This window comes from Mauremys reevesii, linkage group 1 (genome assembly GCF_016161935.1).
Source record: "Mauremys reevesii isolate NIE-2019 linkage group 1, ASM1616193v1, whole genome shotgun sequence".
Classification (NCBI taxonomy): domain Eukaryota; kingdom Metazoa; phylum Chordata; order Testudines; family Geoemydidae; genus Mauremys; species Mauremys reevesii.
Window position 1 is genome coordinate 211136511 of NC_052623.1, and position 26440 is coordinate 211162950.

The window sequence follows — 26440 nt, forward strand, 5'->3', positions numbered from 1 at the left end:
CAGGATGAAGTGCACACAGCAGAAGGAGAGGTGAGCAGCACCATCACACTGGAAGTTTGTTTCAGAAGAAAACCAGACAAGTATTCCAACAATGTCAAAACATCCTGTTTCAACGGTTTTGGAATAAACATTCACATTTTTTGTTTTGAAAAGACCTTTTGTTATATACACTATAAATAAATTATACACACACACAAATAAACACAACATAAAAAGTAGAAATTGAAATGAAATGTTTTGATCAACCCAAAATTCCTTCATGGAGACTTTCAATGTTTTGGATTTTGTTCTGATTCTAATCTAAACCAATTTTCAAAATCCTTTGCAAAACAGAATGCGTCTTCCACAAAGCTCCATTTCCACCTCCCCACCCCATTTCATACAAATGTTTCCACATGTTTAAGGTTCTGAAAAGGTTTGTTCTGACAGCTTTGAGCCATACCCCCACACTCCTGTACTCCACTTACCTGCAGGTAATACTTTTTCTCTTTGGCCACAGAGACAAAGGGGAGGATGAACAGAGCTTTCTTATGGGTCTCCAGGACTCTCTTCAAGATGAGTAACTCAGCAACTAGTGTCTTCCCAGCACTAGTAGGAGCTAAAATAACATGATCCAAGAAAAGCGTGTCAAAACTTAAACTGCAAGCGATTAGCTACTGGATGACTCCAGAGGTGGAAACTGCATACAAAGAAAAATATTCTGAAGTGCCTAAATGTCTAAGCCACTTTTAAAAATGGGATTTAGGTGTGTCTGAAAATTTTACTCAGAGACTTTCACTTTAAGGATGCTAGTTCATACCCAGTCCCTGGTCCACAATAACTAAAAGTCATTACCACTTTGGTGGCTGTTCAGTCACCCAAGTAAAACAAGCCAGTGGGTCTCCATCCAGTTCCTAGATGACAGGAAGTAAGAAAATGGCCACGGAGACTGGACTCCCTCCTCATATCTGGAGATGGTCTCAACCCAGCAGGTTAGAGGCACATCCGTGAGCTGAGCCCAGTAACTTGCCCTGCTGCAATCTGTGCTGTACCTCCTCTAAGGCAAAGATCATTTCAGCCTCCAGAGCTGCCAGCCCAGCACCTTTTAGCAGCAGTAAAATCATTTATATTATATTAGTGAAGTTATAGTTAAGGCTATGATTTAGTCACAGAGGTTGCAGAAGTCACAGAAACCGTGACTTCCAGCGACCTCCATGACTTCAGCCTGCAATGGTTGGGAGCTGCAGGATCCCCGGCCACCCATGGGAGCTGGGAGCTGCGGGGAAACCCTGAGCTTCAGGCCACCGGCAGGGGAACCACCAAGGTCCAAGCTGGTGGCAGAACCGCCAAGCTCCCAGCCGCCGCTGGCCCCTGGAGCTGCAGGCGGCAGGGGTATCCTGCAACTCCCGGCCCCCGCAGGCAGAAGGGGCACCCACAGTTCCTAGCTGCCACAGCTGTGGGCAAACCCCCGAGCTCCCAGCCACCTCGGACCCCCAGAGCTGCAGGTGGCAGAGGTATCCCACAGCCCCCAGCTGCTGCAGGCAGCTCCTAGCCCCTGCGTAGCTGCCCTGCTTCAGGCTATATGGGCTTCCGTTAATATTTCTTTTTTGCCCATGACCTATCCATGACTTCTACTAAAAATATCCATGACAAAATCTTAGCCTATTATAGTGCATGATTTGGTCAGATGTCTGCATACCTGAGTAAACTAGGTTCTTCCCCTCCAGGACTTGTCCAAGCATCAGGCACTCTGCTTGCCATTCAAACATATGTACTACTCCCAGACTGCGGTATTTCTCCAGAACTACTTCAGGAAGACCCCAGCTTGCTAGGAGCAGCTTGTCTGCTTGGTCATCAGGAATATTCATCTGTTGGCATCGCCCTTTGGGAAAAATTCCAACATCAGCAGAGGCAGCATAGTGAGTAATATGACACTTAGGGCTTATGCACTAAACTTTCAGAATCACAGGAACTGCCATGCTGAATCAGAGCTGTGGTCCATTTTATCAAGGATCCTGTCTCTGACAGTGCCCAGGACCAGCTGCTTCAGAGGAAAGTGCAAGAAACCTTACAGAATAACCTTCCCCCCAGAGAAAGTTTCCTCCTAACCTCCCATAGGAGATTGGGTTATGGCCTGAAGCATGAGAGTTTATATCCCTTCCAAAAATATTGCTTATTATTTTTCACTTTTTCTATTCTAATTCTGGATATTCTTGCCATCCACTTAAATGTCCAGTCCCTCTTGAATTCTGCTAAAACTCGTGGCCACATTGATCCACAGGCTAATCGTACATTGTATGAGTAGTATTTCCTCCCATCAGTTTTTAATTCACCGTGTTTCAATTTCTTTGAATATCCCTAAATCTGTAATCTGAGAAAGGGTCGCAAGAAATTCCTGATCTACCTACTCTATACCATTCATTATATTCTATGCTTTCATCATCTTTTTATTTACCTTCTAAAATATTTTCTCTCGCTCTGCATATGAGAGCTTTTCTATACCGCAAGCCATTTTCTTTGCCCATCTCTGAACTGCCTGCTTTTTGAGATGGGGTGATTCATATGAACACAGCTTCCAGTTGAGGATGATTAAGATACTAATAGCACTATAAGAGGGGCGGGCAAACTACAGCCCACTCCAGCCCGGGCGGGGCCACACCACGTGGCTTGGCCCCGCTCCGGCGGGCCGGGGCGCTGGGTTGGGGGCTGCACCACGCGGCTCGGCCCCACTCCGGCTGGGGCGCCCCACCATGCAGCTCCCAGAAGCAGCAGCATGGCCCCACTCCGGCTCCATTTGAGGTAAGTGCCGCTCGGAGCCACACCCCCTGAGCCTCTCCCCACGCCCCAACCCCCTGCCCCAGCCCTGATCCCCCTTCTGCCCTCCAAACCCCTCGGAGCACCCTTCTGCACCCCAAACTCCTTATCCGCAGCCCCACCCCAGAGCCCACACCCTAACCAATTTTGTGAGCATTCATGGCCCACCATACAATTTCTATTCCTCAATGTGGCCCTTGAGCCAAAAAGATTGCCCACCCCTGCATTATAATGGTCCTTATATTTTCCATCCCATTTCTTATTCATCCTAACATTGTTTCCTTTTTTTGAGTGCAGCTACACAATGAGCAGAAATTTTCAGCTTTTGCCACAATTCTGCCCCAGATTTCACCCCCCGCCTCCTTGTCATAGCTAATTTAGAACCCTCATTAGCACACCCTGCCTCCCCGAGCTAGCACTGGTAAGAGGCTCACTCCTTACCCCCAAAAAATAAAAGACTGTGTCTACAGCTTTAAAGAGCACCTTTCACCTTCAAAGATGCCACAGCACAGAAACTAAGATACTAAGGATACAAAGGGATCAAGCAACCCAATCCCCTTCAAGAATGAAAGGCAGCAGCACCACACAACAGAGTGAAGACTTTCAAGGGGCAATTAGGGTATGGCTACACACATTAAAAATAGACTCACATCAACAAGTCTCAGAGCCTGGGTCAACTGACTCAGGCCTAAACTGCAGAGCTGGCATTCGTAGATATCATAGAATATCAGGATTGGAAGGGACCTCAGCAGGTCATCTAGTCCAACCTGCTGCCCAAAGCAGGACCACTCCCCAAATTCCCCTCTTAAGGATTGAGCTCATAACCCTGGGTTAGCAGGCCAATGCTCAAAGCCACAAAATAGCAATGTAGATGTTCAGGCTCAGGCTGGAGCCTGGTGAGGGGGGATGGTCTCAGAACCTGGACTCCAGCTCAAGCCTGAACATCTACACTGATAATTTTAACCCCACAGTACAAGCCTCCATCGACACCAGCTAGCACTAGGTGACTCAGGAGTGTCACTTATTGAATCATTTTATAGGAGGTGTCCCATCCAAACACTGACCCAGCCCGACCCTGCTTGCCTTGATCTGACAGCATTATATCAAGCATAAGGTGGCAAACATCTCTCAGACTAAGCTTGCAGATGTCAGTGTTTACAGAAGAGCTGTGAAAGGGGATGAAGACACAGGATATTAAACATTAAATTGAAAGTCACTCCGCACGCCTGTGTGCTTGAAGATATCAGGGAGCTGCAATCAGGACCACAGGGAGCTTATTACATCCAAATGAATCACCTTGCCAATTTGCTCTACTCTCCTTATTAAAGCACATCTATGAGCCTCGTTTTCTCTCCCAAGGAATGTAAATAGTACTATGCATTAATTGTGTTTTGGTAGCACCTAGAGGCCCCATTGTGCTAGGCGCTGACAACACACACAAATGGCTCCTGACCCATAAGAATTTACAAGTCACGTGCATTGTATCTCCGTCTACCCAGGAAGGGGGAAAATTTCTGATCCCCCCTCTCCCCCCCACACACCCACAAGCTGAATGCTGGGCCCGCCCAGCGCGCTGGTACCAAACAGCCCTGTGCTCCCAACCAAGAACCTGCCGGGGGTCAGGGGCGCTGCGCCCCGCTGGCCAGGGGACATCACAGAGCGGCGCTCGCCGCGGGGCCCGGCTCCCGTCCGCTGCCCGGCGGGTGCGGCCGCTCCCCGCCCTGTCCCCGGCGCACCCGGGCTGGGACCAGACGCCGCCGGCAGCTCTGCCAGGGCCCCGCGAGAGCTGGATGTGACCGCCCAGATCGGTCACACACGCCCACCCCGGCAGGAGCGGGCGCGCCGGGCGGTACCTGAGCGGCTCGGGCTGCCGCTGCCCCGCAGGAGCGCTCCAGGCCGGGCGGGGGCTCAGCGCGGGCCGGGCGGGGCCGCGGACCCGAACTGGCTGCCGCCCCGGGAGCGGGTGGGGAACCGGCCAGGCCGCCCCGCCTCGGCCTCCTGGCGCCACCAGCCCGGGAACGGGGCCCCATCGCCCAACCGCCGCCGCCGCCATCTTCCCGCTCAGCCATTCAAACCCCAGCCCCGCCCCCCGCGGAGCGCCGGCTAACGGGACCGGAGCGCGCGGCCAGCCAATCAGAGCGCGCGGCCGCGGAGCCGGCGTCAGGAGAGGCTCCCGCGGGGAAGCGCAGCTCGTTAGCGCCCCCCGCTCCGGGCGGTCAGGTCGCGCCCGCGCCCCACCCGCAAGCCCACGGGAGGGAGGCGGGGCCGGGGTCCAGGGCTAACGACGCGCCGCCCCGGGAGCCGAGACCCTGATGGCGGCCCCGCACCGCGCCTCAGGCTGTGAGCGCCCTGCAGCCCCGCGGGGATCCGCTCCCCTGCACGTACAGCCGCACCGTGCCCGCGGGCACGAGGCCCTGGCGCCCCTCTCGTGGGGCTACAGCCCCACTTAAGCATGCCCCGGTTCCCAGCCAGGCTGGAAGGGAGCACGGGTGTCAAGCATCCAGGGCCTGCCTTGCGGAACCAGCCAACTGGGCTGTAAGCGTTGGGAAATCGGGACACAGCGCAGCTGTCAGTTCTAATGCTTTTTTATGTTCACACTAAACAAGCAATAGAACACACCACCTCCCCAACTGGTACCTTACAACTGCAACACTTCAGCACCCCACGGCAGGGTGGAAGCGGGCAAAATTTGCAAGGGTGACCGCTTGCTGGTCGTTGTTTTCACCCTCAGCACCTGAGAAAACTGGGATCACATTTTCCAGATGTTCAATGGGAGTTGAGTGCCCAGATTTCAGGCTCAGTTGTGCACCTTCAGCCCTTCTGAAAATCAGGCTCCTGCTATACCCCAAGAAAATAAGAGAATGTAGTTAGACTATACAACTGCAAAATAAAAGTGGTTTTAATTTATTCCTCAGCATCATACAGAAATTGGGATGCAGAACAGGGCTCCACCATTTCTGCCTCCAGACCACTACAATACCAGCAAAGCAAACTACCTTATTCACTACACATCTTCCAACTTCTGCAAGAGGCGCAAGGATCCTACAGACAACTGCCTAAGGGCTTGGCTACACTGAAGAGTTGCAGCGCTGGTCGTGGCTTTACAGCGCTGAAACTCACTCACCGTCCACACTTGCAAGGCACATACAGCGCTGTATCTCCCTGGCTACAGCGCTGGCTGTACTTCACCTCTGCCTGGGGAATAACGACTGCAGCGCTGGTGCTGCAGCGCTGGAGTGCCAGTGTAAACAGCGATTAATCTTACTACGCTGTAACTGACCTCCGGAATTTTCCCATAATGCTTTTAACTAAATAACTCTGTTTTGTTATGATGCCTCTCTTTGTTTTGTTGTGAACTCAGGGCTCCCGAGCTGCTTATCTAAAAAACAAACACAGCTACTGTTTGCTGTGAATGAGGCAGGCAGGGGGATGAATGTCCACAGCCTAGTGTTTGCTTGAGGAGAGAAACAGCACAACAGGGGGGAGGGAGGAAAGGGAGTCTGTCGGAGCAGCTGCTTTTCTGGTCTGCAGGCTATTTGCATTTAAGAGTGAATGAGGGGTCGGGGAAGTGGTCAGAATTTGCAAGGCAGGGAGCATGAGGAGCCGAGGGTTGCACTGATATCGCCTTGGGCAAACTTAAAAGAAAGGAAGGGATGGGAACTTGCAAGGCAGGGAGCTGACACACAGGGCTTGGCTACAGATGTGCAGCGCTGGGAGTTACAGCTGTCTTCGTACAGCTGTGTAGGAAAGCGCTGGAGTGTGGCCACACTGACAGCTACCAGCGCTGCAGTGTGGCCACATTTGCAGTGCTGTTGGGAGTGGTGCATTATGGGCAGCTATCCCACAGAGCACCTCGTCCCATTTTGGTGCCATGGGTTGTGGGAAGGGGACGGAAGGGTGCGGGTCATTCCGCTTCCTGTCCCAACGCCCCGTGATGCATTGCTTCACATCCCAGCAGTCACTGTTTTTCCGTTCACGTTTGGCGCCATTGTGACTCTCCCAATGGTTTCTGTGCAGCATGATTTCTGTGGGAAATGGAGCCCGAGCTGCTGAGGAATATGCTGATGAGTCTCGCCAGCACATCATGTTTGGCAGTTGAGCTATTCCTTCAGCTCCAAAGTGACAGTGAGGAGTCCAACAACGATGATATCGAGTCGCCTGACGCGTATGACACTAAATTGCTTGTGGCATTCACGGAAATGCTCAGCACCGTGGAACACCGCTTTTGGGCTCGTGAAACAAGCACTGAGTGGTGGGATCACATCATCATGGAAGTCTGGGATGACGAGCAGTGGCTGCAGAACTTTCGGATGAGAAAAGCCACTTTCATGGGACTGTGTGCTGAGCTCACCCCCACCCTGCGGCACAAGGACACGAGATTGAGAGCTGCCCTGCCAGTGGAGAAGCGGGTGGCTATTGCAATCTGGAAGCTGGCAACTCCAGACAGCTACCGATCGGTTGGGAACCAGTTTGGAGTGGGAAAGTCGACCGTTGGAATCATGTTGATGCAAGTTTGCAGGGCCATTAATCGCATCCTGCTAAGAAGAACTGTGACTGTGGGGAACGTGCAGGACATTGTGGATGGCTTTGCACAAATGGGTTTCCCTATCTGTGGAGGGGCGATAGATGGGACGCATATTCCTATTCTGGCACCACCTCACCTAGCATCCGAGTACATTAATCGGAAGGGGTATTTCTCTATGGTTCTCCAGGCGCTTGTGGATCACCGTGGGCATTTCATTGACATTTACACAGGCTGGCCTGGAAAGGTGCATGATGCACGCATCTTTCGGAACAGTGGCCTGTTCAGGAAGATGCAGGCCGGGACTTTTTTCCAAGACCCGAAGATCACAGTAGGGGACGTCAAAATGCCCATTGTGATCCTTGGAGACCCCTCTTACCCTTTAATGCCTTGGCTCAGGAAAACGTATACAGAGAAGCTTGACAGGAGCAAGGACCGGTTCAACTACAGGCTGAGCCGGTGCCGAATGACTATGGAGTGTGCTTTTGGTCGTTTAAAAGGGCGCTGGTGATCTCTGTATGGGAAGCTAGACTTGGGGAAAAGCAGCATCCCTGCGGTTATATCCACGTGCTGTACCCTCCATAATATTTGTGAAGGGAAGGGTGAAATATTCAGTCAGGCATGGACCACTGAGGTTCAACACCTGGAGGCTGAATTTGCACAGCCAGAGAGCAGGGCTACTAGAGAGGCCCAGCAAAGGGCTACAAGGATTAGGGATGCCTTGAGGAGGAAATTGAGGCTGAAAGCCAACAGTAATGTTTGTTGCCTTGCACGGGAGTGAAGTGCAGCGGTTACAATGTTAGTAGGAATCTGTTTTTCCTAAAATGATTTGCAGTGCCTGTTTCTTTCCTGGGCTACGGTATCTTTCAATTTCTGCAATAATAAAGACTGTTTTCAAAGCCAAGAATTCATTTGTTGAAAAGAAAATAACTTTATTGACAGACACACAACATTTTGGGAACCTAAAAGGGCAGTGGGGTGGGGTGGTGGACTGTACAGTCACAGGTTTGAATATGTCCTGTCTGGAGTGCTGTGCAATGAGTGCTGCACTTCAGGATGAAAATACTGCATGGTGATGGGGGTTGAGTGCAGGGGGTAAGGGTCGTAGTTCTCAGGGCTGATTGGTGAACGTACAGGTGTTGGGGGCAGCTGGTGGTGGTAAGAACCTGGATGCTGGGGAAGGGGGTTTGGAGCTGACATTGGGGCACAAGGGAAAGAGCTTTGGGACGGAGGTGGGGCCGGCCCGGTAGTGCTCTGCCTGCATGGCTACGAGTGACTGGATAGAGTCCACTTGGCGCGCCAGGATGCTTATCAGCTGCTTTGTGCTTTTCTTCTTAGCCGCTGCGTTTCTCTGGCGGATCCTGCTTTCCCTTTCCCTCCAGTCCTGCAGTTTTTTCCTCCAGTCCTGCTCTTTCTTATTCTCTCTGGCAGACTGATCCATAACTGCTTTCAACATGTCTTCTTTGCTTTTTCGCGGCTTCTGCCTGAGGTTTTGTAGCCTCTGAGCAGTCGATGATACGGGCAGTCCAGTAGTCAAGAACACTTTTCGAAAGGCAAAAATGGCAACAGTTAACAGAGGCAGCATTGTTTATAATCTCATCCAGACAGTTATTCCCACACAGTGAAGGAGTTTACAGTCTTCACTTTAGCATACTTTTCCCATACCAAACAGAGCGCACATAACCCACAGGAGCCACGAAATGGTGAGTAAGGGGGACTGATTGCTTCAGGGCTGTGCAGGGGTTTCTGTGCATTGGGGACAGCAAACAGCTACAGGGGACATCTGCACTGCACACCCTCCCAACATTTTCCACAGGAGTTAATCCTGGAAGATATCTCGCTGCTGCGGGTCACCTGGGAAGAGCGGGAGGCTCTTCTACAGCAATGCGGATTCCACCCTGGCCCCTATGCAGCTTGCCTGTGTGCAGCAATGGTCCCCCCACCCCTCGCGGCACAGACGCGTTAGCCTGACTGGAACAGGGACCACAGTGGCGCTCCCTATAAACTTGCGCAAGCACATTGCCCACGCTCTGGCTGAAACTTTTGAAGAGATTACGGAGGCCGATTACCGCGATGTGATAGACTACATCAATGGGCTATTCCACATCTAGGCATACATGCAGCCCTAACCCACTCTCCTCTCCCGAAACATTTCCATCCTGAAAATAAAAGCCGCTTATCGGTAACCTACTCCTCTGCTTCTCCTTCACCAAGTACCGGCTGCTGCGACTGGCTACCTTCCTCCTGGCTTGAGAAGAGCTCCTGGCTGCATGCCTCCTGCGACTCTGGGGTGTCTCCCCCCACCCCAGTACCCTCACTCTCGGTTTCCTCCCCCCCCCCGCTCTGAAGTGTCCATCATGGTCATCGGATTGGCAGTGGGGTCACCCCCAAGTATCACATCCAGCTCCTTGTAAAATCGGCAGGTCGTGGGGACAGCACTGGAGCGGTGGTTTCCCTCACGGGCTTTGCAATAGGCACTCCGCAGCTCCTTCACTTTAACCCTGCACTGCACCGCGTCCCGGTCATGGCCCCTTTCTAGCATGGCCTTTGATACCTGCCCAAAGGTATCGTTAATTCCTACGGCTGGAGCGCAGCTGAGACTGCACAGCTTCCTCCCCCCAAACACTGATGAGGTCCAGCAACTCGCCATTGCTCCATGCTGGGGCTCGTTTGCCGCGTGGAGGCATAGTCACCTGGAAAGAGTCACTGATTGCACTCCACACCTGGCTGAGCAAACAGGAAGGGGATTTTTAAAATTCCCGGGGCATTTAAAGGGCAGGTCACCTGAGGCCAGGGCAGTAGAGTTCGAACTGATGAGCAGAGTGGCTGAACAGGCATTCTGGGATACCTCCAAATACTTCTGGAGGCCAATAACAGTGCTTTTGGTGGCCACGCTGGCGGAGCAACGCTGCATCACCAGCGCTGCAATAGTTATACCCGAGGCAGAGCAGGAGTACAGCCAGCGCTGCAGCACTGTATGTGCCTTGCAAGTGTGGACGGTGAGTTGCAGTGCTGTAAACCCACCACCAGCGCTGCAACTCTTCAGTGTAGCCAAGCCCCCAGTGTCAGCTCCAAAAATCCACTCTCTCTCCTCCACGCTCCGTGTCACACTCCACCCCACCCCCCTCTTTTGAAAAGCACGTTGCAGCCACTTGAACACTGGGATAGCTGCCCATAATGCACCACTCCCAACACCGCTGCAAATGTGGCCACACTGCAGCGCTGGTAGCTGTCAGTGTGGCCACACTCCAGCGCTTTCCCTACACAGCAGTATGAAGACAGCTGTAACTCCCAGCGCTGCACGCTTGCAAGTGTAGCCAAACCCTAATTCAGTACATAACCCTGATTGAGCTTTAGCACACTGTCCACACTGGTGTGCAAGGCAGCACAGATTGTACTCATTTTTGTATTTAAACTTTTTCAATTTAAATGAAGCTGCTGCATTGATTTGCCTTTGGGAGTTCACACCTAGGTGCCATCAACTTACTGTGCTCCAAGAGAAGCAACTGCCTGTGAATTGTGGAAAGAAAGATGATCTTTAAGACACCTAGATGTTGAGGCCATTTAGCATTTTAAAGGACAGACTCTGAAATGGGCCAGCCCTACTTTTACAACTGAGTGATGGTCCGCAAACCCCCAGGGTACTCTAGGGGGTCCACAAGTCACGTCCTGGGTGTCTCTCTTTTTGGTCATAGATGAATCAGGGAGAACACCTTAGGAGGCATAGGGTAAGGTAAGATGGAGCAGGGAAAAGAATGAAAGAGGAAAAAAAAAACAATGGGGCTTTCAGTCATAAAATGTGAAAGTGAAAGGACTCTATTTAGATACCACATTTTGTTAATGGGGTGCTCCTAAAAGGTGCCATTTTGGCAGTCACAGAGATTATAGTTGCCTATTCATCCAGAGAAGGGATAAAGTAACAGTAAAGCTTCTCAACACTGCAGTGCTGTGTGCCTCTGACCTGGATTTCATCTAGGATTTGAGATTGTCCAGCCAGTCTGTGGCCTATTTATTACGATAGTGCCAAGGAGCTCTAGGCATGGGCCAGCACCCTGTTGTACAAAATAGAACAAAGGATGGGCCCTGCCCCAAAGAATTTACAATCTGAGTATAAGATGAGATAACAGATGAACTGCTACTACCAATAACTGCCACTTGCGATGATGGTTTTGTGATGAAGGAACAACCAATAACTGGATAACATTTGTTCAGCACTGAGGGTGGGTGAGATTTTGTGGCCTGCATTGTGCAGGAGGTCAGACTAGATGATCATAATGGTCCCTTCTGACCTTAAAGTCTATGAGATATTAAAAGTAGCCTGCTACTGCATGAGAATTGAATCCTTGTCCATGCTAGTTAACAAAAGTAATGGAGGAATAACCTATGTCCAGTATTTTCATAGATTCAGTTTTGTCAGAGAGGGCAAATGCCAAACAGCCATGAAATGATCCAAACTAGTAGTTCTCACACTTTAGCAACCTGAGGACCCCTCTTTTGATTTAATTGTTTTGTGAACCCCAAGCTGGCTTCTAATTTTCCCTGGGGTTGCTCAGCCCCAGCACCCCCCCTCCACCCCTTTCCCCAAGGCCCCCCTCCTCTTCCTGCCCTTCTCATAAGTGCACCCCCTCCCCGTGCCTCTGGCAGCGTGCAGGAGACAGTAAGGGGGAAAAGAGGGAGGGGGAGGAGAAAGAGCATGAATTTCTTCATGAGTCATTTAATGGTAGGTCCTCCATTAAGCTTTTCATAGAGATGCACGTTAAGATGTTCCTGATACATTCAGCAACTGCATTCTACCTCATACATTCAGCAGCAGTTAAAAGGTTAACCTATCTGTCTGCAAGGAAAGTAAACCTCTCTTCAAGTATCTACCTTCTGATGTAGCTTGACTTTTAAGGCATGAAGTCGAAGCATGTTAAAGCATTCCATGAAGAGCTTCTCATTTTTCTAGCTGTACAGTTCCTGCTAATTCCAGAAATTCATTTCCACCACCAAACACTTGTGTTTAGCATCCCAGTTAACACGTTGTTCCTTATTCTTTTAAGTAGAAGAAAGGTTGTTTTTTTTTTAATTAAGCTTCAAAAATAAATGTGTATATCAAAGGACAGAACAGAAACCATAATCTTGTAAGACACGATAAACCATACTAATCACAGTCCAATTAACCCTGGGAACAAAGTTTGCTATATGAGAGTTTTGATATATTACACAAGTGGACAGGTCATACATAACCTCTGGGCTCAATTCAGCAAACAGTGTAAGTTACATATTCTGTGGAAAGGGGATAGAAAATGGAGGTACACTGGTAAAGCAGCATGATTTACTGATTTGTATTCAGCAAATGTGCAAAATGAGTAACTTACATGTTAAGGTCAACTTGCATCCCTCCCAACAAATGCTCTTTTCAAAGAGGAAGGGGATATTGAGTAACACAGGGAACATGGGCACCAAACCGTGCCAATTCCAAGAATCTGCTGGAGATGGAAGCTGCACTCCAGAGGCTGTCTGCCTCTTTTCTGCAGGACTTCTTTCCTACCTGGCAGCGTAGCTTCCCTCAGGCAGCCATTGGCCACCTCAACCATAGGCATGATATACTTTGCCCTGTGCAGCACAAGAGTCAGCACTGTTCCTACGATAAAGATCAACTCTTGCTAGTTGTGCTGACTCTGTTTCTGCTGGTTTTCAAAGGAAGCTACCACACAGAACAGCTGGTCCCAAATCCCCCTCTCCCTAGAGCTAACATTGCCCTCTGATTTGTAATTACATTTCCAAAAGACCATACTTTGTAAGTTTACACTAAAAAACCACCTTTCAGAAGCCCATGGAACAGCCAAACACGGTACAGAGAGGGCTTTGCTTTCTGTGGGACTTGGATTTTTTTGTTTTGTTTAAGTAGTTCGGGTGTCCAAAAGAACCTCTCAAAACTCTTAAATTTGATTAAACTACAATTAGCATAAAGCATCACTGCTTCAGGAAGCAGCTCTGTGCAAAATCAGCAAGCTAGAAACCAGAGTTTGAGAACCATGGGCTGTACAATCAATAACCCACTTTAAGGGCTTATATATACATATAACATTTCCCTAATCAAATATAAACCACCGCCTATTATCTGTGATAAAATAGTTAACTAGCATGACATCTGTTGGTTAACGAAACATGAGAACAAATCTAAAATTCTCTCGGAAATATTTTTCTTCACTGCTACACAGGAAAAACATTGATCTTTCTAACTCAAAATTGAATCTATTAAGTCAAAGGCATAAATATTTTAGTCTCTTCCATACAAATATGTTCTCAATTTTTTACTTTTATGGTAAACATAGTATTAGTTTTACTTGCAGTATATGAAACTTCAAGGAAATCATGACATTTTCAGGCAATTTGACAACATTTAGTGCATTCTTTTAAAAAAAGATAATGATCCAGATCAGATTACATCACCTCCATTTCCTTTCAGTCACCTCAGTTGTGTTAAAATCTGATCCAAATAAAATAATGTAATAAAAACAAAGTACCAGAACTATTTTATATCAAATCCAATACTGTGTAATTGTTTACCAGAGGTTCAGATATTAAGGACAGGACTTAAATAGTATATCTTGTTTCTCTAGCCAGCTGTGGTGCAAAAGACAGATGTACAGTTTCTGCTGAATATTTTGGAACCCTTGATGAACAACACATATTCAGAGTGATCCCAACAGCATGAGCAGGTGCATTTGCTACAAGACGTCAATAATGTATCTTTCTCCTATTGTGGATTTCACTTTTATATCTATGACCCATACCAGCATAATGCATAATGTTGCATTTCCTGTCAGTGAGCCACTTCAGAACCCTCCACTAACAGATCTTGCCATTTCCAGAGAGAGCATCAGCTATCCTGTCCTCTCCACAGACAAGCTCATCCCTTGGGAGACTGGTTGGTGGATGGGGATAGCAATGCCCATAATTCCTCCACCAACCCTGTGTGAAACCACCAGAATATTAATGCAGCCTGATGCAGAATCCCTGCTGTGGGGATATAGCACTTGAGGGAAATAGATTCCAGGTACAGCAGTGGCCAAGGAAACTCTGTCAGTACAGCTCCAACTAGAAAGGGCACAGGGCCCTGAAGCACATGCAAAAGCATAAGACCTCAGCAGTTGGTACCCCAAATTCTGCGAGTTCTACAGCTGAATTCTATCCTCATGCCACCTTCACTGTTCATCATATTCATCTGTTTTCCTATCCTTCCTTTTATCCCGTGATGAGTTTTTCTGGTCCATGCAGCTGAGGGACATATACTCTAATTCTCTCTCTCTCTCACCACAACCGTATTAAATACTTCAAAGAAATTTCAGTTTAAAGTGAAGCCCAATCTTTCAGGAATAATTGCTTGAAACCACCACATTGCATTTCATCTCCTGTATCAGTGGGGATACATGGTCTAAAACAATGTGTGCCACAGTTAAATTTTTCTTAACTTGTATGTTGGAGGAGGAGCGCAAATCATTTTTCATTTTTAAACTTTTGAAAAGCAGAAAAATCTATGCAAATCCTGATATTTGTGAAATAGTGGAATCTAATATAGCCCATTAACGAAAATTCAAGATTCATGAACATCTGTAAAGCTACCCAGCTCTCCCATACTATTTTGTGCTTTTATGAGCTGTCATTTAAAGAACTGTCACCTGTTATCAAGATGTCACTCAGCTGAGGGCAAACACATAGGGAAGGGAGATGGAGGAGGGTGACAAGTGCCATCCCTTCAAAGAAGATGTCTGGCTGCAAAAGACAATACACAGAGCTGCAGGCTAATCTATATGAGTAATGGCTGAAAAAAACCCTTATATTCCTGCAATAATAATGATGTAAAAATTTAATATTGTAATGATTACTTCCTATTCAGCAAAGAGAACTGCATTTCCACCAAGTCAGATCAGAAAGACCAGAAATCAGCTGTAATGTTGCCATATGAAACCAACTACAGAACTACTGCTAAAATAGGTTTCCATTTATGATGCAATTTTACAGCTTGAACTCTGAAGTGCTTTTTAAGCACTGTTTCTCCTACCCCTCATTGTTATATACCTATGATTCCTTGTATTTAAAAAAGGCTCTGTTTAAAAATAAAGTTGATTTTCATCTCAATTTTGGTCATTTCTTCTTTAAAAACCTTGCTAGCACAAAAAGTTTCTTTTAGTCTATTAAAAAGATTACAAAAAAAAAATCTAGAACTGACCTATTCCTACCATATTCGGAATAAGGGCTAACTAGCAACCAGTCGAAAAATTTGATTTCGTAAGTAGGTGCACAGTTGGTTCATTAAATCTCTGTTCTGTCCTTCAACCCAGTGCATCTCTGCTAATGCATCATCCCCTTCTTTCTTCACATTTATTAAACACTTAAAAAGAAAGTGTCCACAAGTTCCTTTGGGACTTTGTCCTTTTTCCATGGTTAGATTGCCAGCATCCTCTGAAGCATCAGGCTCTTCCTTTGCATCACTGGAGTCTTCACCAACTAATGTTTCTGCTTGCTTTGCTTCTATGTCCTCCTCTTCCATGAGTTCCTCATTGTTTCCTTCTTTGGTAGGGGAATCTTCCCTTTGCCTGTCATTCTTGGCTGAGCTGACATCCTCATCAAATATCACTGACCCCATTTCAAAGTTTTCAGTCTTGTTTTGTTCACACTCTGGGTTGTCTGAGTCTTTCTGGCTGCTCTTCTCCTCTTCCATTGCTTGCAGAATATCTTCAGAAGCTCGAGGAAGTTCTCGTAGCTGCCTTACTCTTTCTCGTTTCTTTCTTCTTAAATGAACCCAAGAGTTTTCAATGGCTGTTAGAAACAGACTAACTTCATCTTCTCCACAGGGAACATACTTATGCTGAACCTATTGTAGAGAACAGCAGAACTTCATAATCACTCTACTTTTTTTTAAAGTTTACATTTATGCCTGAAAGCAGCATGTTATTCTAACAGGTAATGCTTAATACTGTACCTTCAGATCAGTCAGTATTTTTTCTATCCACTTTGTAACCACTGCTATGCCTTCCACAGCATCCCAGCCCATAGCTGAAGCCTTGATCGATAACTCTTTGATTGTGGATGCCAACACTATAAATGTAATTGGCTTCCGGGGCTTTTCTAACTTCCTTCTTTTAGAGGGAGGTGACTGAAAAAAGCAACAAAAAACAAATGAATTACAAACATCAGAAGTGTGCAACACTAATGGGACAGTTTTAACACCCAGGACAAAGTCTGCATCATGCCAATGTCCGTACAGTAAAACCCTGTTTATCCAATCCTCCCTTAACTGACTCTCCACATTTACTGAACAACTAGGACTCCAGGGCCAGAAGCAGGTGATCTCTCTTGTGGCAGCTAGATGGCACTAAAGCATCACATTTTCCCATTCCTGGGTTTACCCAGTGTTTGGATTATCTGATCTGGCCCTCGGGCCAATTAAACCATATAAACGGGGTTCTACTGTAATACCATGTACATTCACTGTCATGGCCTGTGTATCACTTAAGCCTTCAAGAGGGTTTTAAGTAAGACTTAAGAGATGCATATGCTTTGTACTTGGCCTGCTGCACAGGGGCGACTTTTACCTTAAGATATTAGAAAGAATCAATTATGCTTTCCTTCAGCTGCCATTTGTCAAATTACTATAAGTGTTTCTCTTGGTACTACATCTGAAACCCATTAACATTTTGATACTGATCACACACAGGTGTATCACTGCATCTCTCTTATAAAATTAGTTACCACAAACACCTGTGCAAAAAGTATACACATACTGATCCAAAAAGGAGAAGCAGGCCTTGATTTAATATAGATACTTATGTAAGCTGAACTGAAGCTTGTTAATGTGAGTATTAGGACCTGGATATTTTCAATTGTTCATAAGGGGGTAATTTTTTGCTGCTAAATTATTTAAGCACTGAAGTGGAAGTGGCCTGATTTTCAGGGAACTTGCAGCTCAAATTGAAGCCCATCAGAGAGGCCTTGCTGACTTGAGTTCTCTCTCTAGAGAGGCTTGGCAGAATTTGGGTTTTTTTTGTTAATATAAATTTGACAGATATTTATTTTTTTAAGCTTTAATTTTTATCCATTTAAATTTTCAAAGGCTTGGGAAATTAAGGTGGGGTCAGACAATTATCAATGACAGACATTGAGACTCTAAACGTTAAAGCTTTATGACCATTAAAAAAACAAACTGTCACCAGTGTGAGACTGACAATATCCTGGAATATTCTGAACAAACTTTATGGAATTAAGTTAAACCCCACTGAATTAGCAATAATGCCATTGGGGTACACTGTGTGTATTCCCATGGGAATACTTGCAATGTCACAGGAAGGGTAAATAGAAAAACAGTAGAGAGTAACTAGGCAAATTCACTCAAGTTGTAACATCCCCAGAGAAGCCACCTCCCTGGAAAGGTGCACATATACTACAGTAGAACCTCAGAATTATGAACACCAGAGTTGTGAACTTACCAGTCAACCACACACCTCATTTGGAACCGGAAGTACGCAATTAAGCAGCAGCGGACAAAGAAAAAATGAAACACAGTACAGTACTGTGTTAAACTACTAAAAAAAAGTGAAGGGGAAGCAGCATTTTTCTTCATAGTAAAGTTTCAAAGCTGTATTAAGTCAATGTTCAGCTGTAAACTTTTGAAAGAACCACCATAACGTTTTGTTCAGAGTTGCAAACAACCTCCATTCCCGAGGTGTTCATAACTCTGAGGTTCTACTGTAGTAGAAACTGGATTCTTCAAGTCCAACAGACAAAGAAAGGGTTTCTGGATAAATAGCTTGGTTTTAAACTGGCTCATGGTCTTCTTCCTGATCCAGCAAATGGACAGGAACCCTGGTCCACAGAGAGCCCCTATCAGTAGGGTAGAGTTGGAAGGACTGGGCCTCCTGAGGCCTCATAATACTGGGGACTTGTTCTGAGCTGAAGCTGTGATGAACTTGTAACCACAAGAAATCCCCCTTCGGTAGGGGGTTTGAAGGACTGTTCCTGTCAGAATCCATGCTAGGGTTGGGGTTAACTCTGGCAAGCTTATTAGCATGTGTGTGGGTCCTTTTCTTGTTTTTAAATGTGTTTTCTCTGTAATACTTTTTACCTTAAGAATCAAATAGGCTTGCATAGGAAGTGCTGTACCTTATAACTGTAGCAATTGCACCTGTTAACTGTCTCTTAAGAGAAAGCAAGCAGGATCTTGTCAGGCAACCAGTCTTTGCTGGGGATAACAGTGTAAGCAGGGAACTGTGATGTCTGGAAATACCCCAGTTAGAAAGGAAAGGGATGTGTTTCTCCAATCAGAAGAGGCAAAACCTGGGGAGCTGAAGGCCTGAGTGTGGGTGCCCTTGCTGGACCTGAACTATGACAAACATCACAAAACATCACGTCAAAATATACAAAATAAATATCCTTAAATTAAACCAAAACTAGTATTTTTTCAAGCAGTATTTTCCTTACTTTACCTATCCATAAATTTTGATTATCAAAATATTTTTTCATCAGTTTGTGCATGTACGGTGAAATGAATGTTTATCTACATTTACTGATAAAAATCTAATTCTGCCAAGCCTATCTAAAAGTATGTTTGGGTTTGATACAAACATCACGTGACATGTAACGGATTTTGGGGGGGGGGGGGGGTAGAACAAGCCTCTAACTGGCCATGGTGCAGGTTTGTACTGCCATGCAGGAAATGCAGCTCAGGTAACAATTATGCCCTATACTCTAGGTTGAAGGGGAATAGCTGTGTTGTAGAGGAAATACTTGTTAAACCCACCCTCAAATAAAGTGTAGATGACCATGAAAAACAAACCAAAACACAGGCACTTACAGGCACTCGGACATCATCGTAGAAACTCCATGCCAATGCCCACCTCATGGTACGGCCTTGACAGAATTCAGTGTGGGTAACTTTAGGAACCTATGTGAAGGAGAAACTTGGTCAGGCAGCCATTAACTTTCATCTCTAGTGAATTAAATGTCATTCTGTTTTGCACACGTATTAGTCTAACTTCAGATATGTTATAAAATTAAGATTTTGAACCAACAATGTCAACGTGAAATTTATCACACGAAAGAGCTTTACCAAGAATAAAATAGGCAACTTAAATCCACCTTTAATCCCTAAGAATTAAATTCATTTTAGGCACCATGGTGTAACAGAATGCGAACAGGGTAGGCTAGGGAGGTCCCAAGTTCTAATTCCAGCTCTGCCTCTGACATACTGTACTGTCTTGGGCAAACCACTTTCCTCCACTTCTACAAAATGGGAATACTGCAATATCCCTACGAGGTAGCTATGGTAGCACCCTCTTCCACCCTCCACCACACAAGGTAGGAGACCCCCACCATCTCCTCCCTTGTAGGTGGACTATAAAAGAACTCAGGCTTCCCTGGTGAAGGAGAAGGAATACCCCATGTACACACATATTCCCTTGCATTTAAGGAGATCAGCAAGACAAACTCTCCAGTACTTGTTTCATACCATGGGAACAGAGAGGCAATAACTCTAGCTTGAGAGAGACAGTGAAATAGCTGGAGGTAGAAAGCATGAGCTCATGGAGGTGAATGATAAGGGTTAGTTTTCTACCAAAAGCATTAAGAACACAGAGGGTTGAATCTGATTCAAGCTTGCATATGAACATAGTGAATTTAAACATAGAATTAAATAAAACAATTAAAAATAAGAAAGAAAGAGGAAAAAAACCTAGTATTGCAAACTCTTCTTCTCTCTTAGATAAGCAGCTCTTCACAGAAGTGGTCTTTTTTTTTTTATTCGCATTCCTGTAACACCTAGAGGCCAACCAGGCCAGGGCAGAGATGCAAGTGACAGTCTCTTTCCCCAAAAGTTTACAAAGCTAACGAGACAAAACATAACAGGTGGATGAGACATGTGGGCAAGGGTGGAATGAAGGAGACAAGATAAAACAAAAGAGAATAGGCACAATTCTTAGCCAATGAAAAGCAGTAATCACAATTTGCCACCAGTCCAGCCATTATCTGGTTGTACTTTCCTGCAAACATTACAGAAGAGGTGAGTTCTGAAAAGATGAATTCTGATGGATTCTGACTGAGCACATTTCACACAGAAGTGCTTATCAGAGTACAGAACTGGGTTTTGGGGGCTGGTATCACCGATGAAGGTAAGGTGGGTATGAACTTTACTGTAAGATACAAGGTCAGATAAAGCCCTTCACAACCTAACTCTGCCCTGAGAAGTTTGAATCTGATACAGTGGAATAGGGGAAGCCAGAGGAGGAACTAAACACAGGATGACAGTGTGTTGAGCCAACATGATCCTAGCAGCAGCAATCTGAATAGATTTCAAGGAAGTGAGGCTGCAGGCGTCAAGGCCAGAAGAAAAGGAAATTGCAGTAGTCAAGGCGTGAGAAGATTACAGCATAGACAAGAGTTTTACCAGTGTGGGAACAAAGGAGGGGTCAGATTTGGAGATGTGCAGGAAAACACATCATAATTCACCAAAACACCAGGGGTTCTTAAACTGGGGGTCGCAACCCCTCAGGGGGTCACAAGGTTATTACTTCAGGATCGTGAGCTGTCAGCCTCCAGCCCAAATATCGCTTCACCTCCAGCATTTATAATAGCGTTAAATATTTTTAAAAAGTGGTTTTGATTTATAAGGGGGGCTCACACTCAGAGGCTTGCTGTGTGAAAGGGGTCACCAATGCAAGAGTTTGAGAATCACTGATTTAGACACATCCTGGAAGTGTAAGCCAAAGAGGGCTGAGTCAAAGATGAAGTCAAGATTACAAGCTTGAGCCACAGAGAGGATGGTCACGGTGTCCATAGTGATGCATCATTTTGGTGATGTTAAGCTTCAGTTGATGGCTGGACATCTATAAGGAGATGAACAAAGACGGGCTGAGATTTCAAAATGGAAAGAGCGAGAGAGATTTGCCAGTCATCACCACTATGGTATTCAAAACCATATTTGTGCAAGAGATAATCCATAGAAAAAGGTAAAGAAAAAAGAAAAAAAAAAAAGAGGGAGCCAAGGACAGAGCCTAGAGAGGGCAGGATTGTGAGAAGAATAAGATCAACAGTGTCAGATGCAGCCAACAAGTCAAGGATGAGACAATGGAGCACTGGCCTTGAAATCTGACCAGGAAGAGGTCATTAGAGACTTTGGTGAGTGCCATTTCTGTGAAGTGTAGAGGGTGGAAGGCATGAAATTAGACAAATAATGGAGTTATAGGAAAGGAATTAGATATGACTATCTGAAGCACCTCAATTCTTCAGATCACTTATTTCAGTGCACTGCATCTTTGCAGTTAGAAGCAGCCTTAACAGCCCACGTATTTTTTAAAAATTATTTCCAAGTCTTTTAAAGGATTTATTAGCATGTAGTGGAAGTCATGTCTTCCATTTATTTCCCCCCAACATAAACATTTAAATAAAAAAGTATATCCTGGGAGAAGATGCCACTGTGACAATTTCTCCCCTCCACCCCAATATTCTTCATACAGATATTGTCATGATGCGATTATGGCATAACTAAGATATATTTTACACAAGATAAGTCACGTGAGGTATCATTGAAAAAAAGTTATGATTTACTGAATATGATTATCCTATTTGTATGCTGTATCTTTTTCTTATCTAAAGTTAGGAATATTGACTATACATCTGTACTACAAAAGTGTCTGCACCTGGGGAACACCCACCAGACAAAATGCAATCGGTCTGGCTGGCTAGCTGGGGACAAGTCAATAGACCATTAGGCAGGACAACAGATCTTTGAATATGCTAATCTCCCACCTTCCTGAGGAGCTTTCCTGGGATGCTACAAACAGCATCTGACCCATGACTGTTTTGACACTGCAGGATCATGTGATCAAATCACCTGGTACTGGACTTCATGATAGAATACCCAGTATATTTGGGGGGGGGGGGGGGGGGAAGTGGAAGAGAGGAGGGGTGAGGAGGACGACACACCACTCTGGGAAACAAAGGGCTCCTGACATATGTAAAACCTATTTAAGTCAGGGAAAGGAGATAATCAAGGGTTGTTCTTCACTGAATCCACCCCAGGATGACAGCTGGAAACATCTAAGAAATAAAGAGGTTGGGTGGGAAGAAGAGGACTGAACCCAGGCTGGGAAGGTGTCTGGCCTGTGAAAGAAATACCTGGAATTTTAAGCTGCAAGCAAGAGCAGCTTGCCTTCAAGAATCTCTGCAATCTGCCTAAAACAACATTTAGGGTGAGAAATTACTGTTTGTAAGCACTTTCTTTAGTATCTTAAGCTTAGTTTGTATGTTTGTTTCATTTGATAGGTAACCTGCTTTGATCTGTTTGCTAACCCTTATAATCAATTAACATCTATCTTTTGTAATTAATAAACTTGTTCTTGTGTTCTCTAAAACCAGTCTGTGGAATTCATAACTGGGGGGCAAAACGTTGTGCAGATCTTCCTCCACATTAAGGGAGGGAGTGAATTTTATGAGCTTATGCTATACAGTCCTCTGTGCAATGCAAGATGATACAATTTTGGGTTTACACTCCAGAGGGGGTGTGCACTTGAGTGCTGGCCAGTTCCTTAGCTAAGTCTTCTCAAGCAGAACTGATCTCAGTGTCTGTGTCTTTCTGCAGCTGGATGTGCCCCTACCTGTGTGCGCGCACTGGAGGAGGCTTGAGGACCTGGCTCAGCAGGACAGTATAAGGGAGTCCAGGCTGGCAGAAAAGGCGTGCTCAGTGATACCTGAGTTTCAAGTGGCACTCCAGGGGGAACCTATTACAGCCACCAGAAACATTTTTTGCAGGTGTGAATTCTGCTATCTACTCCTTGCTAGTGGCAGATAATGCTATACAGCTCACTGTTCGGGAAGATTCTGTTGCTGCCTACCTCCCCCATGCCTGCATGTTAAGTGGGGATAACTCTTCCACTGAATTTATAAAGCATTACTCAGACTCTCCTGCTTCTAAGGGAACCCACTGAGACAAGGCTGTGGGTGGAAGGAGTAAGACACCTGATCCTTAAAACACAAGGAGCCAATTCAGTGTTCTGTTAAGTCTAAAGATCATCAAGTAACTTACCAATGAGGACTCTTAATATATGTACTGTCCTCATACTGAATTAATTAGAGCCAATATATTTGTAGTATACAAATTAACTGAGGAAAAACAGCTCTTGCAAATTCTCAAAAAAATCAGTGCTGAAAACTTGGAGAATACAGCGCCTTCTCATACAAGAGGTTGAATCCCTGCTTTAAGTTCAAAACTCTTCTTAACCTCAACTTCGGAGTTGCTACCAGTGCCTCCATAATACGAAAGCACCTTCCAAAGAACTATAGTTCAGTAACTTGTAAGAAACCTTTCTTTTTAAGGGACAAATGCACAGTATCAGGAAGCAGTATATGCAACCTTAGTGTATTTGGAGACAAACTTACCCCCTGGATTCGAAGTTCTTCTTTTAATGGAGCTAAACTGCATTTCTTTCCCAGCATGCAGCTGTACCACCTGTGGACAACATTTTACATTAAGGTGTTTTAGAAACAGTTCAACTGAAAATGGCAACTAACTGCAAAGGGTTCACATCAGAGGTCTGCAAGCATCACAGGAGGGGAAATTCTCTCCAGTTAAAAATAGTGACAAACCCATATCAGCAGTATGATTTGAGAAAGGGGATAAACTAGGAGACCAAGGAAAAATCTTTGTGAAAGAAATCCGCCTGGATTTTTTCAATATTAGATTTTGGGTAAAATTTTAAAAAGTTTCTAAGCAACTCTAACGGTCCCATTTTCAAAAATAAAGTGCTTTGGAAAATAGTACCCTTTACAATAATTTGTTTCAAACTTTCAATTTTAACTTTCCAAGGAATGAAGAGAGACGATGACAGTAGCAAAATAAGAGCTTGTGCCTGAAAAAAAAACAGACCCACTCCCTGGTATCTCTGCTTATGAGAAATGTAGATACACTAATTCTCCCAGTTTCTAGCTCTCTAAATCCATAACTCACCAGTGGGCAAACAGAAGGATGAGAGCACAGATTACTCTGCTTCTGGAAGCTCACCATCTCCTTTGGATCCAGGTCTCTCAGATTCTTCTAAAGGCAAAAGTCTGTGTTCTTCAGCAGAATTTCCCAAAATTCCTTTACAGGCACTTCCACAAAAATTTTTAGATGAGTGTTGGGGCCCAATGGAATAATTTGTAAGTACACTGTTAAAACTCTGTACCCAGAAAGTTTTCAGTTACTGAAATGCAGTATTCTCTACATATTTTAAGCAGCTTCTTTGAGAGATAAAAATGCTTTAAAGTGATCATGGGTACAAGTATGAGAGATAAATAAAACCAATTTTCATGTGGCATTATGAAGAATCTAATAAAACCAGAATTCAATTGAAAATAAGATTAATAGATTTTTTGTTTTTAATAAGGCCAGAAGACACCACTAGTCTGACCTCTTGCATAATAGGCCAGAGAATTTCGTCAATTAATTCTTGCATTAAGCCCAGGAACTTCCGGCTGAACTACAGCACATTTGCAAATCAAGACTGGATAGTTTTCTCAAGATTTCAAAATGCAGAAGTATCTACCACAATCCTTGGTAGGTTATTCCACTGGTTCACTACCCTGTTGAGAAACCATGAAGTTGAAAAAACATGCATATTTTTAAGATTCAGCTTCCAGTCACTGAATCATGTTATGCCTTTGTCTCCAAGAGGTGGAATAGACTAATTTGTAATAAAGAAAATATCAAGTTCTTCCTTTGCCCAGCACAGGGGTAGGCAACCTATGGCACACGTGCCAAAGGCGGCATGCGAGCTGATTTTCAGTGGCACTCACACTGCCCGGATCCTGGCCACTGGCTCCGGGGGCTCCGCTGCTGGCCTGGGATAATGGCTGCCGGACCCCCTGCCAGCTGGGCTTCCATCTGCTGGCCCCAGGTCCTGGCCACTGGGCCTGGTGGGAGGAGGGGGAAGGGGGGGGGGGCTTTGCTGCCGGCCCAGGGTCCCGGACACCAGCCCGGGGCTCTGCAGCCGCCCTCAGCTGTGGCCCACTGGCCCCAGGCAGTGAGGGGGGCAGACAGGGGCACAGCTCAGCACCCCCACCTTAAAAATTGTTCCAGCGCCACTGTGCTGGGGTATTTTTAAGTCCTAATTTGCTGCTTACATCACTATCATGCCACATGAAACAGCGCACTGTGTTTGACGTTGAGATTAGAATGTACATACAAGAACAGGAATCAGAATTTTCTGACAGATTTAAAGATTTCCAGCGATTTGGCCCAATGCTTTCTTTTCTAATTAAACCTGAAAAGTTCACCAAAAGCAACTTGGATTTGTCCATATTTCAGTGGATGGGTGTTGAAGATTTCAGTTAAAAGCTTATTCAGTTAAAAAGTTCAGAATTGTGGGTATCAAAGTTTGGAGATCTGCAAAGTGCACTTGAAGCTACTGAGAGAGATCATGGGGCCTCTATTCTGACCTGCTGGACGTTCCTGCCAATGACATTTAACTGTTTGAAGAAAATTGCGTTTGCAATGCTTTCAGCATTTGGATCCACATACCCGTGTGAACAGGTATTTTCACACATGAAATCTGTCCTCTGCCCCTCTCGAAGCAAGTTAACAACTGATCACTCAGAAGCCTGCGTGCAGCTTAAAGATTCCAAATACGTGCCAGACAGTGGAAAACTCAGCAAGAAAAAGCAAGGGCAAGGATCACAGTAAACTAACAATAGCTTAGTTATATATTATACACTTATAGAAAGAGACCTTCTAAAAACATTAAAATGTATTACTGGCACACAAAACCTTAAATTAGAGTGAATAAATGAAGACTCAGCACTTCTGAAAGGTTGCCGACCTCTGGGCCAGCAAGTCTCAGTTCCTATGTAAAGGGTAGCTCAATATTCTGGCCATTTGGTTGAGTTGTCTCTAGCGAAGTAAGACCAGAACATAGCATTAAGTCACTTTTTCTGCAGTGACAAACTCCCCAGAGCAACTTCTTATATTAAATAGCAGCAACAAGTTGGATGACTCTTCCAGATTTTGGAAACACAAGGCATAAAAGATAGATGCCTTCATCTAATTAGGCCAATAGATATACACTGGTCCTCCAACTCCAGCTCTTTGGTACCAGAGGCCACCCAGACAAT

At 45.5% G+C, this 26440-nt stretch overlaps 2 protein-coding genes across 3 annotated transcripts in view; both read right to left on the minus strand.

Moving 5' to 3' along the window:
- POLQ (DNA polymerase theta) overlaps positions 1 to 4872 on the minus strand; it is a 128925-nt gene extending 124053 nt beyond the window's left edge. The window contains 4 exon segments of the mRNA XM_039502410.1: positions 468 to 598; positions 1679 to 1861; positions 4647 to 4673; positions 4676 to 4872. Of these exon segments, the coding sequence (XP_039358344.1) occupies positions 468 to 598; positions 1679 to 1861; positions 4647 to 4673; positions 4676 to 4862 (528 nt within the window). The 5' untranslated portion in view covers positions 4863 to 4872.
- A 3732-nt stretch (positions 4873 to 8604) lies between these two features.
- METTL16 (methyltransferase like 16) overlaps positions 8605 to 26440 on the minus strand; it is a 36550-nt gene continuing 18714 nt past the window's right edge. The window contains exons 6-9 of one of the 2 annotated variants that reach the window (XM_039528920.1): positions 23732 to 23801; positions 19155 to 19244; positions 16287 to 16460; positions 8605 to 8857 (exon numbers count right to left, since the gene is read on the minus strand). In XM_039528920.1, the coding sequence (XP_039384854.1) occupies positions 8849 to 8857; positions 16287 to 16460; positions 19155 to 19244; positions 23732 to 23801 (343 nt within the window). In that variant the 3' untranslated portion in view covers positions 8605 to 8848. Of the gene's footprint in view, positions 8858 to 12357; positions 16179 to 16286; positions 16461 to 19154; positions 19245 to 23731; positions 23802 to 26440 lie in introns of those variants that run through there. The other variant, XM_039528909.1, reaches the window with a different exon arrangement.